At 42.3% G+C, this 15,301-nt stretch overlaps 1 protein-coding gene across 2 annotated transcripts in view; it reads left to right on the top strand.

The window, feature by feature from the left end:
• Positions 1-1,313: 1,313 nt before the first annotated feature.
• Positions 1,314-15,301, top strand: part of LOC126198674 (uncharacterized) — a 325,499-nt gene continuing 311,511 nt past the window's right edge. The window contains exons 1-2 of one of the 2 annotated variants that reach the window (XM_049935165.1): positions 1,314-1,741; positions 14,750-14,874. In XM_049935165.1, coding sequence (XP_049791122.1) covers positions 1,732-1,741; positions 14,750-14,874 — 135 coding nt within the window. In that variant the 5' untranslated portion in view covers positions 1,314-1,731. Of the gene's footprint in view, positions 1,742-14,749; positions 14,875-15,057; positions 15,173-15,301 lie in introns of those variants that run through there. The other variant, XM_049935166.1, reaches the window with a different exon arrangement.

Here is a 15,301-nt window from a genome sequence, read left to right as displayed (position 1 = left end):
ATAAAAACCAGCAACTGTTTGTTCAATACACGCTACCTTTCGGGTAGCTTAGTTACTGGAAGTTATGGAATCTAGCTGATTTTGGCCTCGCTACACTCGACTTCGTTGGTTGCACATACTAGCGTTAAATGCGTAATAAATTGTAGTGTTTCCATTTGAAGATTCCGTTAGTCTTTGCAACTGTAGTTCGTACATTGATGGCAAATTACGCTTGGAACCTGAAGATGACGCTTTTCGGCGTCGAAACTGGTAGCATGTTTTGAATGATAGAGCTATATTACAACACAGCTTTTCCTAACTCCGTCTACAGGCCGCAAGCGACCCATCGGGACCATCCGACCGCCGTATCATCCTCAGGTGAGGATGCGGATAGGAGGGGCATGGGGTCAGCACACCGCTCTCCCGGTCGTGATGACGGTTTTCTTTGACCGGAGCCGCTACTATTCGGTCGAGTAGCTCCTCAATTGGCATCACGAGGCTGAGTGCACCCCGAAAAATGGCAACAGCACGTGGCGGCGGGATGGTGACCCATCCAAGCGCCGGCCACGCCCGACAGCGCTTAACTTCGGTGATCTCACGGGAACCGGTGTATCCACTGTGGCAAGGCCGTTGCCACAACACAGCTTTTGGTTTCTATTATCATTAGTCATGTAATTCGCGTCGGCTTTCTGTCCCTTTATCCTTTACAGATTACCAGCTACAAAACTATGTGGTGGAGACAAGATTTCAACACTTTTTGACTAATTTTACACACATCCCCTCTTATGTGAAGGTGTAGTGTGAAACCCTTTTCTGCACCGAAGGCTGACTTACTCATCTTTATCACCCTTATCCCCCCACTTAGCAGCCCCTCTAGAGTTAAGGGTGCGTCTTACGGTAGCCCAACACGATACCCAAAATGCATTGACGTCTCACGGAACGAATTCCTATGGATTACCGATCACGTAGCAGAGCCGTGTTTATCTCAACGTACTGAGTTCTGCGTGGCGCCTGCCGCGTATGCATCCCGCACGTCACGACAGGTGGCGCTCCGTGTCGCGTAGTTCGGCGTGTCGCGCAGCAGCTGTCGCCGTGGCGGGGGAGGGGAACCGCGAGGACACACCCCTCCCCTCCCGTGCGAGTGACCCCCACCACGCGCTGTCCCCCGGCAGTGACACAGTTGGTCGGCCGGCGTACGGCTGTCTCTGGTTCGCTGTGACACTGCGCCAGGGAGGGGATTGGCCGGGGCCGGTGGAGGGGGAGCCGCGACGGGACACGGTCGCGGCGGCGGCTGTCGCAGTGTCTGTGCGGCGCCCGCTCCGCCACCACGTGTACCAGCGCGCGCCACCTGACCGACACGTGGTCGCCGCCGCTGCGCGGGTTCGTAGCGCGCCGCTCGCCGTCTGTCTACTCCGCTGTGCACGAGATACACGAAGCAGCAGTGTAAAAAACTTTGCTACGAGGTGGTGCACCGCCTGGACGAAATACTAAAAAAGTGGGCAGTAGTTTCGAACTGGTCGTGATGTTAAGAATAGTGAAGATACTGTCACACCCGCAGGACCGTTGCTTCCACTAAAGAGGACTGTAATAAAACACTGTTTTTTTTAACTGTTCCTGTCATTTGAAAAGTGAACCATACTATTGAAGATACCTTAGGTCAGAAGTGTATGAAACTGTGCTGATGTCAAACACTGAGACACCATCAGAGGTCTTATACGAGGCTACATCAGTAGTCTGAAATCCAACGGAGTCATGAAAATAGGTAAGGGCAATTTTGCTATTGCTATTGAGTAAAATTAGAACGGTTACTTTGCTTTTCTTGCGTGACAGATCGAGTTTTTCGTTTAGAGATATGTATCAAGCTTTTTATAATGTAATACGTTCGAGTGTTGGAGCAATAAACTTTAAAGTTCGTTAGCATCGAATTGGATCATAATTAGTAAGTTTGTTGTTAAATATCCTACAAATCTCACATGAGTATAAAGAGATGAAGTTTTAATAACATTAACCGGAAAGGTTTTGAAAAACTAACAAGTAGCGTACAGAAATGCTGTATTTCCTTTCAAAAACAAAATATTTGCAATCCTTTACGTTGGCCGACAGTTAACGTGTGTAACTCACTAGAAACGTCTCTTATTTTCTATCAGTTACACAAAGATTTAGCAAAAACGGATTTCACATCTTCCATACAGACACGGCACTTCTCTTCGAACAGAATCTTCGCTAATGCCAAAATATGATGCGTCTCGGAAGGTACGCGTGAGACAAACTGAGAGCAATACGTTTGGAACAGTAAATCATCGTACACACTAGCGCTTCGCTCGCCGCAGGAAATGTCACCGGAATATTGTTGAGCAGTGTTGCGGCGGAGATACACAAAGTAGAAGAGTCAGATTCGCTCAAGTGTCTGAGCCTAGACGCTCCTGCTATCTAGCGGCAGCCGATCAAACCGGCCTTCCGCTCCGCCGGCAAATGTAACACGACGAGTCTGTGGAATCCTTCCGCTGTTATCTCGTAATTGCCAAGCAGCAACGTACAGTGCGTTAGCTCTGAGATTCCGTTCTTAATAGCCTAATTCAACTTGTTTTGCTTGATCTTACTAGTTATACAATCATTTGTAGTTATAAACTTTGTAAACCCATGACCGTAACATCAAAGTGTATGGTGATGCAGTGTCTTGAATTGTGGTTCATCTTTTGTTATTCGTACAGTAGTCATAAACTAGTTACCTACGTCATTGTCCAGTTAATTCCAGCGGAGGACTGATATGAATAAGTCTTTTCGTTCAAACTATTAAGTCTAGCGTACCACTATCGGAAACATCTGATTGCTCTTGTGCTACAGTTTCTTCTGTGTGAGATTATTATCAAGACAGAGCTTCCCAATATTCAGAACTTAGAGCTTAATGCACGAGATATTCACGCGAAATGACCAAAGAAATCAGTAGTTATAGTGCTTGCACCAGACGAGGTCTAACGACTATGATGACATATATTTACCACAACTTACTGAAATCGCAAAAGAATGAAAGCAGCAACGTGCGACTTTTCATAACATTAAGCACAGCTCCCTAAAATGGAGGTTTTCAATAACCTTCATTTATTTCCCACTTTTTTTTCACACATGCTGCAGCATCCACTCCCCGATACATCTCAGTCACATGCATTAAACGTGCCTAGGCGCGAAAACATTTCGCCGTAAGTTGCCAATAAATAATGGTGTTTTAAAGTGAGAATATGGCCACTTTCTGACGATACGTACAAAAAAGATTCAGGCTATGTCAACTGTCAACTGTCAGACATGAAGTTGTAACTACTAGTAATGCATTATCAAACTTACAGGTATCATACTCCTACGAATAATGTAGGACAAGAAAGTCATCGTCGCTAGAGATGCAAATAAACTACTTTACTAGTTAAAACGTCTCGGCATATGAAAAGGCCACACATAGAAGCAGAGGCAGTACCTGACATGATAATACGTTCCGCTGACTGATTAACATAATGTGGAATCTAAATTTTGGTGCTACCCAGTGTGAATTTCACAGATATTTGAAAAACGTCCCTTTCGTATTCGTTACTCAGCAGTTCTCAAACAGTTTCAGCCTTAGTTTCTTACTCTCACACTGCTCGCACGTTTGGTTGCAATGTGACACTTTGTTGTTGTAAGTCGTCCACAAAAACTACACCAAAAAAGTACTACCATGAACTTGTATTCGCCTGATGAAGAAAGTAATACTCTGAATCAAACCACTAAAATGTAGAAGTGACTGCGTACGCGTTTCCCCTTTGTATTTTGGTAGCGTAATAGATCCCTTCTCAGTATAGAAGAACAATTTGCAAGTACTTGACACAGAGCGCGAAAACAGTCATTCATGAATCATTAATATCCTCGTTACTTAAGAAGGTGCATTTGAGACACCAAATGTCTGAAGACACTTTGCCCTACAATTGTTACGAGGTAGATTTTTGGTTATCACATGTCATCTGTGTAATAAGGTGAGCGACACGCAAAAACTTGTATGCCGTAGGATATATCGCTGCATACCCTCTTTAACGGTATTTTGAAACATAGTGTTTAGTCTGTAAATGGTAAGTATTCCTGGGACAGAAAAATATCGGTTTTGGTAGTGAGTTGTAAATACAGTAGTCTGCATCAAATTTCAAAATTATATGGAAAATATTATTAGTAGCCGTAATGACTTATTACGCATTAATAATTTTATGTCTTGGAATTACCTAGCTTTTCACGCCAGGTAACACTACTATTGAAGGAGTTCATTAGACTTGATTCGACGCTGAACTAAATGCTGAAAGCTTTATCTGTCTTTCAAGTACGTAAATATTAGAAAAGGCAAAAAGTTTTCAGCGGAACTTCAATATGAAATTCACTGTGTAGGTCTTGCGTTTTGCATAAGCAATCTTCCTACAATTTAAAGCAATATTAGCAGTTAAATGGCCGTGAGTATTTCACCAATACGAGAAGAGTTTCCCAGAGACCGCTCCCAGTCACAAAATTTTTTGTCGACTTACATAAAGTGTTTAGCGAAGCAACATTTTTGAGATAATAACCTCATCTTCAGGCATCAATGGCAATAAAGAATTAACGAAAATACACACAGATGTTGATCTTTCTTTTTACAGTCTATTTCTCCGAAGGATGACCACAGCACGTGCTAAGACTATAAAGAACAACTTTAATACCTATGTGTAATTTTGCTAAATGTGTTTTATATTGCCATTCCCATTGAAGATCAGGTCTCTCTACCTCTAAAAATGTGTCTTTATTAACTAATTTAAATAAGTCAACAAAATATTTGAGGTCTATAGCGGTGTCTGAAATAAAATTTTCGATGATTCCTAACATTCTTTCATGAAAGCATCCAAACGCATTGCACAGATGCAAGTACGAAAAGTGCTAAAATATCCAAGACAGTATCATTTCAATTGCGAGCAGAGAACAAAACTGGATATTAATCTCAAAAATATTAAAACTGGGTGCAGTATGAAGTTGAAAGTCTCACTTACGCTGCATTTGGAACGAAATGGATCTTCAGGACTTGTGAACCGGAATTTCGCAAGCAACTGTACGATGTGTGGCAGAGATAGAAGGTGTTCAATAACCCCTCCCCCCTCCCTTCCACACTTCCTCCCCACCAAATACCGGTTCTGTTCGCGGATGGTATGCGAGATGTAAGGTTGACCGCATACTTGTGTATAAGCAAAAATACTGTAATGTCACAGTAGTGTGGACGTCTAAGAGGAATAACTGCTCGAGATAGGAACGGTTTGCTTTAATCTCAACGCACACAACAAAATTCCGGAAACGAAACTCTTGTGAGCGAGAATAATCTTACATGTAGTGTCACTGGTGAATTAAAAAAAAAAAAAAAATCCAATTTTCCATCACTTGTTAAATTTGGTGCTTGTATTTTGTTGGTATAAAATATCCTCCGCCATGTACTTTGCAGTGACTTGTGTAGTAGGTATGTAATTGTAGTACGAAAGCTCCGTATTTAATTTACAAATCATCTAATAGCCTTTCTTTTGGACGGACTAAAATGCCTTTTAAAATTTACTAAATGTCCATCGTAATATGTTTTGTCCATTTATGGTATGCGAGATGTAAGGTTGACCGCATACTTGTGTATAAGCAAAAATACTGTAATGTCACAGTAGTGTGGACGTCTAAGAGGAATAACTGCTCGAGATAGGAACGGTTTGCTTTAATCTCAACGCACACAACAAAATTCCGGAAACGAAACTCTTGTGAGCGAGAATAATCTTACATGTAGTGTCACTGGTGAATTAAAAAAAAAAAAAAAAAAAAAATCCAATTTTCCATCACTTGTTAAATTTGGTGCTTGTATTTTGTTGGTATAAAATATCCTCCGCCATGTACTTTGCAGTGACTTGTGTAGTAGGTATGTAATTGTAGTACGAAAGCTCCGTATTTAATTTACAAATCATCTAATAGCCTTTCATTTGGACGGACTAAAATGCCTTTTAAAATTTACTAAATGTCCATCGTAATATGTTTTGTCCATTTATCCTTGGAACACTAGCACGGAAATCCTTCCCCCAACAAAAATATCGATTATCGGTAATATTAACCTTTGATGGTCTTTGTAAACATTGTACTTGTTTTTATCAACACTAGCTCTGCTGGTCTATACGTTTTCTCTGAGCGGAAGACTGAAAGGGCGAAAAATTCCGTACGTGCCGTGAACAATAGAAGCAGTCCCAGAAGTCGTTTATTTGTTTTGAGCTTCAGTTTCCTTCTACTGGACCATGCATTTCAGAAGACTGGTATTTTGGGTTACAGAAACAATCTTAAATCCCATTCAGTCTCTTTTGATTTTCAAGTACCATCAAATATTCTTTGTGACTTGCTTATCTAGTGCAAGTTTATTTTGAGGGTGATACATTATTGTTTGAAATGCTATTTACATTTGGATGGTTATTAGGAGACGTCTTTGTTCAGATGTAATTCTTTCGAGACTCTGTTGCTCTTACGCCGTAACATATTGAGAGAGAGGTGATTGATCATTCTTGTCTGCTACTCCCTCTGACTGGTATTACTCGCTCGCATATTCCGAGTAGTACCTGTACCTGACTAGGCCACTAGCTTAGACGAGCCACCAAGCGATTGTAGTTTCCGGTCTTGAATACAATCTTCTTCGGTAGTGATAAATCAATGCAAAGGAGGTGCCTCGGATTTGGTCTTCTTACGTTTTTCGAGGCTGTAACCCGTCATTTACGACTGTCACCTCGGTCGAACATTACTAATGTTTATGAACAAGCGCAGCAGTGCTTCTGTTCATGCCACAAGACTTCGTTGCGAAAACGAAATGGAATGATCTTAATCACCTTAGCCTTGTCGATAATACGCGGAGGGTTTGGAATTTTCCAAGAGAAGGATGTAATGCACCGTTTAAGACCAGAAGTTAGGTGTTGCAGGCAGATAATAACAGAATGTAATGGAAGATACGACTATGTTTGCGGCGCCGGAGAAATTCAGTCGATGGGCCACAAATGAATGTTTCTAGTACACGACGTTGACGATAACATAAAGGAACTACTTCCACTCACAGAGGCAGGAATTAGCTCGAAGATGATTATCTCGACATGTTCAGTGTTTGTAAATGTGAAGAATGCCGAGTGTTACCCTGTAACTGGCTGGGTGTGACATTTCTAACATCGGAGGAAGGAAATGTTATAGGCATCGAATAAAACCATGCCTAGTAAAGCGCTGTCGTGATCAAACCACCCTTTTCATTAATGACACCTTTATTTTTATACATGTTGCTTTGAAACACCTACCAAAGTGATGCACAAATTAAAAAAAGATTGTTACTTAACTTGCTGTCGATCCAGAGCTTCCGTACAATTTAAAAAAGGGTGTTGTATGAGACATGAGTGCTTTTGACTGTTAGGGTTAACATTCTGGAGTCACTGGCTACAATCATTCTGTCGTTCTGCTCCCTCCTGACCGATCGGAAAGTGTAAGTGGTTCACTAAATTCACATTCGGGAATAGCGTGTTTCATGTTCCTCTACAGACATGCAGATATGGTTTCTTCGTGTCTTCTCTCCTGGTGAGGGCCGTAATGGTTCTCGCGAAGAGGCCACGGCCAATTTCCCACTTCGCGCGTGTAATCTGAGCTTGCCTACCTAATTACTTCGATGTCAACCGGTCGATAAAATCCACTCCTGACTTCCTTTTCAGTTCCTAATTACCGATTGTTCCCAATCGAAGACATTCATCTTCAAACGTGGATCTACTAAATCAAAATACTAGCTATAGATTATTTGTACACATGTCTCGGAAGACAATGCCTGAAACTGCATATGGAGATCATAACTGAACCACCTACGTTTCCTCTGGCAGTAACTCGGCGTGTAGAACACACCAAATCGCCTCTGATTCAAAATGGCCGAAAAACTTGTAGATATGGTTATAGGGAGAAGCATGGATCACTGGACTCCGACGAGCTCTTAGGTGCTCTGAGAAGGTTTTTTGGCCATTTACCTAAGTCACGAACAAAATAGTTTGCACATAAAGGAGCTGCTGTAAAATAATACTGTTCGTGTACCTTGTGGTTGACAATGGAATTGAGAAAAAAGAAAAATCAGGACACGTTCATAGAATTTGTCGACCTGGAGAAAGCGTTTGACAGTGTCAAATCGTGCAAGATGTTCAAAATTATAAGGAAAATCGGGCTATGATGTAGGGAGACATGGATAATATACAACATCTACAAGAGCCAAGAGGGCATAATGACAGTGGAAGACCAAGAACGAAGTACTCGGATTAAGAAGGGAGTAAGACAGGGACGTAGTCATTCACCCCCACTGTTCAATCTGTACATCGAAGACGCAATGATGAAAATAAAAGAAATGTTCAAGAGCGGGCTTAAAATTCTCGGTGAAAAGACATCAAGGTTAGATTCGCTGATGACATTTATGTCCTCAGTGGATGTGAAGAATAATTACGGGGTCTACAGGATGGAATGGACAGTCTAATGAATACAGAATACGAATTGACAGAAAACTGAAGAAAAATGAAATTAGTGAGAAGTGGCAGAAATGAAAAGAGTGAGAAACTTAACATCAGGATTGGTGGTCACAAGTTACCTACCTATTCATCAAAATAAAAAAAGGGCATTCCTGACCAAGAGAAGACAACAGGCCTTAATTTGAGGAAGAAGTTTCTGAGAATATACGTTTAGATAGCAGTGTATGGTAGTGAAACAAGGACGCTGCGAAACCCGGAACAGAAGAGAATCGAAGCATTTGAGATGTGGTGCTACAGATGAAAGTTGAAAATTAGGTGGACGGATAAGGTAAGGAATGAGGAGTTTCTGCACGGAATCGGAGAGGGAAGGAATATATGGAAAACACTGACAGGAAGAAGTGACAGGATGACAGGACTGTGTTAAGATATCAGGGAATAAGTTCGATGGTACCAGAGGGAGCTGTACAGGGTAAAAACTGTACAGGAAGAGAGAGATTCGAATACATCCAGCAAATAATTGAGGACGTAGATTGCAAGTGCTACTCTGAGATGAATGAGGTTGTCACAGGAGTGGAATTCGTGGTGGGCCGTAGGGTCTGACTCTGCAACTGCACTTGAAAGAGTAGCTCTTAGTGCACACTACAGATGGAAGAAGCCACCTGAGAGAGTGTTTAAGCCTGTAGACTCTTGCATCGTCCGTTAACGAAAGCATATCGTAAAATTCGAAGTGTAGGAGCATTTCACATTATTTGAAAACAGGTAAAGTTCTGCGTTCTGGACCTAAATGGGATAGTTGGGCCTGGCCGACAGACGCGTCTGACGGTAAGAGCGGTCAGTGCTCTCACAGTCGTTGTCAAGTTTCTTGACCTGGTAACCTCTACTAATCTGTCGATTAACCCCTTAGTTGGCCTCACGAGGCTTTTTGTACACTATACCAGTCCTCCCCGGCAGTAACGGGAATCGAACCCGAGTCCTCGGCTTGGCAGGCAGCCACGCTGGCCACTCAACTACGGCGTTGGGAATCTCATGTTATGCAGTAACGACTAAATTGAAAATAATGGAGCAGCAAAGGGGATACTAATTCGCAAAAGTTGACTTAGGAAATCTGTCCTTTACAGGCAGTTTCCAAAAAAAGGGGGTGAACTACAGTTCTCGACATCAAAAAAAATTCTCACTATAATTTAATTTTTCTTTTGTTTTCAGTGCGATTTGCATTGATGCGAAACTGTTCCGGTTTAAACCTTTACAATAATACGTAGTAGTAGACAACTGGTTGGCGTAACGTTTTAGATGCTCAGCTAAGTTATTCATCTGGTTTCACATAGTGACAGAGGAGGTAAATAAGACCGTGGCGTGTAGACAGCGAGCAGTCACTGTTGCCATCTAATGTCGTACACAAACGGGAAGATCAAAGATTTTAAAATGAAGGGATCGATTTCAGTAATTGTTGCAAGATTTCTTGTTTGTTCGTTTTTCTTTTGTATCACACTATATTACATGACACAGGAAACTACACGTATTCTAATTCGTACTTAGTTTACACTTTCTTTAAAACTTCATATTTATGAAATGTAAAAGCAGGCATGTGGGCAATACTTCCTTAGAAGTCAAATACTAATTTTCATAAATTTAGCTTTAAATATGTTTTAATATAATAAAATATTTTCATAAAAATTTTCGTCTCCCAGTTTCACCCCTTAGGGTTTCAATTTCCAAGAAAAACACAGAAAACATTTTTTTAGTTTCTAACCAAGAAAGTAAATACAAATTTTCAAAGATTTAGCTTCAGACATGCTTTTAATGAAATATTTCCATTAACACTTTCATCCGCTATCTTACCTCCTTAGGGGTTTAGTTTCCGAAAGCAATGAAACTTTTTTTAAATTTCTAACAGAGAAATCAAATGCCAGTTTTCACAGATGTAGCTTTAAAAACGCTTTGGAATTACCTTAATAATGATTTATTTTCCAAATAAACTTTGACCCATTATTTTACCGCATTAGTGGTTGAATTTCCGACAAAGCTGAAGCATGCCTTTTCTATTTTCTGTCAAATACCAATTTTCGTAGCACTAGGTTCAAAATTTCCTTAACAGTGACATATATTCAAGAAGCCTTAGATGCCTTATTTTACCTTCTTAGGATGAAATTTCGAAAAATCCCTTCTTAAACTACGTCTTCAATATAAGATCAACACCCTCTCCAAATTTCAAGTTTTCATTGTTAGTGGTTTGGGCTGGGCAATGATGAGTCACTTAGAGCATTTCCTTTAGTGTATAGAGATTAACATAATGATGACATGATAGGTTTTTGTATCCTGCAGGTTTGTACGTCCTGAGACGATCATTATGATGACTTGAAACTTTAGCTCGGGCAATGATTCGGAGCTGAAATGTATAGAGGGAGTGACAGAGACTTGGCAAGCCGGAACAATTTTTCTAGAATTGCTTTACGCCTTGTACACTTTTAAAATAATATAAATCTTTTCATTCGCAACAAAAGTAAGAGTTCTTATGTAGAAGCACTCGTGAAGTGTGTAGCTGCTAAAATAATGCTTACGCCTGTAAAAGGCAAGCTTTAATCCGAAGTAATTCACTGAAAGTTTTAAGTGCTTCCGCTTCTAAGCAATGAGGTCGTGTGTTCCGAGAGAGGGGGTAACAGAATGTCAGAGTAGGAATTAATATACTCGCTACACCATGTTTAAGCAGGGAGAGCTGACTGTGGGTGACGGTGGCATCGAAGATTCCGAACTCTATCCCCCCTCCCCCGCAACTGTCAACGAACAGATACGAGCGAGTCTTTCAGATCTTGATTGGCATTCTTTCAATGAGAGAAAAACCACATTAGCGGCTAAAGTCATACATAACGGGGTGTACAGGTCATTCTCATAATGTGACAGAAGAAGTTAAACGAGTAGGAAGGTAATTTTGAAATTTTTTTTTATAAGTACTCGTGTATCAGCATGTATTTGTGTAAGACTGTGTTGGCTAGGTTATTAAGGCTGAAGTTTTATACGGACGTGTTTAGATTTGTTAGATAAATATACTAAACCCTAACTAATTGCCGGCCGGTGTGGCCGAGCGGTTCTAGGCGCTACAGTGTGGAACCGCGTGACCGCTACGGTCGCAGGTTCGAATCCTGCCTCGGGCATGGATGTGTGTGATGTCCTTCGGTTGGTTAGGTTTAAGTAGTTCTAAGTTCTAGGGGACTGATGACCTCAGAAGTTAAGTCCCACAGTGTTCAGAGCCGTTTGAACCATTTGAACTAATTCCGACTTCACTAAATCGTTATTCACGCTAACTAGGACTCGTGTTTTGTATTTCGAACTGGAACACCGCCTCCCTGTTCCCCGGACCTCAGTCGCGCCAAGTTCATTTATTGTAAAATGTGGAACAGATGTCCTTATTTTCCGTTCGATCTGCCCGGCTCTACCCGTAGCCTGTAACGAATAACATAATGTGTATCACTGTGGTGACAAGCACGCAACAAAGCGGATGACTGCTCAGTTCGCTTGTTGAAGCCCACACGCCAAGTTGTGTTAAATTACATCTCTATGAGCGCTTAAAAGTGTGTTAAAGTGACGTACGGTGTAATACAGTAACCGAGGTGAGTTTTAGGAGTAAACAGAAACCTACAAGTTTAGACGTTTTTTGGGAGGAAAATCTGCTATGAGATCAGCGTCAGATAGCAGAGCCTCTTAGGTTACAATAGGCCATTTCCTTGCAGATCCACATAATAGCAGTACGTAACTTGTTAATTATGCAGCGTTATACGGTAAATTTAGAAAAAAAAGTTCAGGAGGCCTATAGCGCAGACAGCTACAGTAATATGTATGTGCAGCAGTATATAGATGGTGACATAAATTCGCGCACTAGGACACCACAGCTCGATTCCTTGCACACTTACCGTACAAAACACGTGTTTCGCATATTCTCGTCCCTTGAATGTTATTAATAGTAATGAATGTTTAGTTTTAGTTTAAATGGATATCAACGACATGCTATCTGGCAACACCGTAATTCCATGTCTGACAGGTGTTTCAATATAAATCGTATTCTGTGCTGCAGTTATTGCAGTGGGTAAGATTTTCCGCTAGAATACCCGAGTACGAAATTGCAGTTCAACGTCTAGCTATTTTTTTAGTTTACTCCTTCGGAAGGCCCAAAGGAACCGGCCGACCGACGTGTCATCCGCAGCTGAGCACACGACTCTATCGGCCGTTCTCTGTTTTAGTTACACGGAATCGCAACTAGTCGGTCAAGTACTTCCTCGCTTAGCACCACGAGCCTTAGCGCACCCCGGTAGGTCAACAGCGCACGGCGGCCCCGATGTCACCCACCAGAGTCCCCCCACGCCCGATGACGCTTAACTTTTTTGATCTGATTGCAAACGTTGTACCCAAGACGGCACGAGCGTTACCTTTCAAATACAGCAGAAGTATAATTTACTTTTTTTCTGAAACAATATATATCTTACAACAATTGGGGGTCAGACAATTGACAAATATTTATGGTTCAAATGGCTCTGAGCACTATGGGACTCAACTGCTGAGGTCATTAGTCCCCTAGAACTTAGAACTAGTTAAACCTAACTAACCTAAGGACATCACAACACATCCATGCCCGAGTCAGGATTCGAACCTGCGACCGTAGCGGTCTTGCGGTTCCAGACTGCAGCGCCTTTAACCGCACGGCCACTTCGGCCGGCTGAGAAATATTTATGAAGTGCAGCAATCAGTTAGAAGTAAATGTAACCATAACAGCTGCTACGAGTCGATAGAAGGTATTCCGCAAGCTGGGTTGGAATGTAGTTGACGTAGCAGAGCAAAATAATACATTTAGACGACGTGGTTATGTGATTTGTATTGTTGTATGGGGCCTTTCTACGATAAAAGAAGCAGGGATAGATCGAGGCCGGCCGAAGTGGCCGCGCCGTTCTAGGCGCTGCAGTCTGGAGCCGAGTGACCGCTAAGGTTGCAGGTTCGAATCCTGCATCGGGCATGGATGTGTGTGATGTCCTTAGGTTAGTTAGGTTTAATTAGTTCTAAGTTCTAGTCGACTGATGACCTCAGAAGTTAAGTCGCATAGTGCTCAGAGCCATTTGAACCATTTGATAGGTCGAGGAGGAAAGGTGTAGAGTCTGTTTCTTTTTACCTTGGGGAAAAGGGTAAAATTCAAGAAAAAGGTAGCAGTGCTGGCAATGGACTAGAAGGCAGGAAGGTAAGTTATACGTGGTACAGAACAGAGCAAAGATTTAAAAGCAAAATACTTCTTTAACGGTGCAATAATGAAAACGATTTGGTTCTCAATGCTGTATCGGTATCGCATAATTGCATGTGTTTTGTACAAGACATGTACAACGACTGAGAACTTAGATACCATATCGCACAGTCGAAAATGATACAAAAAATAAGGAAAATAAAAATTACACCTAGATCCTGAATCAAAACCCCGTACTCAAGTTTTCTAACGCAAATCTCTACGCACTGCACTTACTGAGGAGCACAAGTATAAGGTTTCCATTAATGTGCTTCTTTGACGTCCATTTTCTACCAAAAACATGCACATGACGAAATTTTGTAGCAGACATTTTTGTATTCTTAGCGTGCAAGGAAGAACGGCATTTCGCACGAGTGCTTAAATGTTAGTTCACCCCGTATATTAAACTTGTACAATTTAACTTTGAATAAGTTTTGTAGCTTTGTTTAATCCTGTTGTTCGTTACTGGGATAGCACTGCAATACTCAATTTTAAACTGAACATGTAAATTAATTTAAAGTTAAATATTTAAATTAAGAACTTAACTTCAAATAATACTGCAAGTGGTCTCGTTTTTATTTAAGCGCTGTACAAACTGTGTGTTATATTCCTAACTATCTAACTATTGCTTCAAATAACGATTTTGAAAAACTTATGTATAATTTGGACTTTAACAATTAGGACTGGAATTCGTTCCAGTTAGTCCGAATTAGTAAGGTTTCACTGTATAACGACCCAGTTTTTGGATGTTGATATCATGTTTAAGTGAACGAAATATTCGCCAGTCGGTTTGCACTATGCCTCAAAGGTCAATAACGTGTGGCGCCGTAATGGTGACGTGGGCGAGTGTAACCCGTTTGTCTTTCGACCCTGGTAACAACAGGGATCGAACTCAGGTCCTCCGCGTAGCAGGCAGACGCGCTTTCCACCCAGCTGAGCAGCACAGAGACCCGGACCGCGCCACCACGCCTGACACGTGCTCCCGTGTTTTGCACAGGTGAGGGTCGCAGCCAGCAGCCGTCGCTGCCGCCGGTGGCGCCCGCCGGGACCGAGGTGCGCATGCGCCTCGCCGACGGCCAATCAGCGCTCAAGGCGGCGACCTGCGCTCTCTCAGTGGAAGGGGTAAGTAGCGCCTTCTTTCCCTTATTCCGCTGCCGCTCGGACTCTTTTTGCCTCCCCTTCTTACCGACTGCCGCTCCCTCCCTGCGGAGAACGGTTTTTCGATATACCGAAGGCGCCGCCGTCGAGGTGTCCGGCCGGTTGCCGCGATCCGGACGCGCAGCCAGTTTTTATTTTGTGCGGCGAGGGAAATGTTAATTGGTGCGGTTGGCGGTAGTGCAGCAGCGCAGTGCATGAGCCGGCGCCGATGCGACGCTGCGCGGGTCAGCCGCGACGTCAGGCGAACCTCGTCCCGCTGCAAGTGAGTCTCCCAAGTTTCCGTCCCAGGGGTGTGCGTAGCCCTGACTGCTAACAGCGTTACGAGGCGTAAACTGCAGGGAGTGACAGTAGATGCTTCACCAGGACAACTACTATAAAGTACAAAACAGGA

Source organism: Schistocerca nitens, chromosome 8 (genome assembly GCF_023898315.1).
Source record: "Schistocerca nitens isolate TAMUIC-IGC-003100 chromosome 8, iqSchNite1.1, whole genome shotgun sequence".
In the NCBI taxonomy this organism is placed as follows: Eukaryota; Metazoa; Arthropoda; class Insecta; order Orthoptera; family Acrididae; genus Schistocerca; species Schistocerca nitens.
This window is presented reverse-complemented; position numbering and strand designations above follow the sequence as displayed.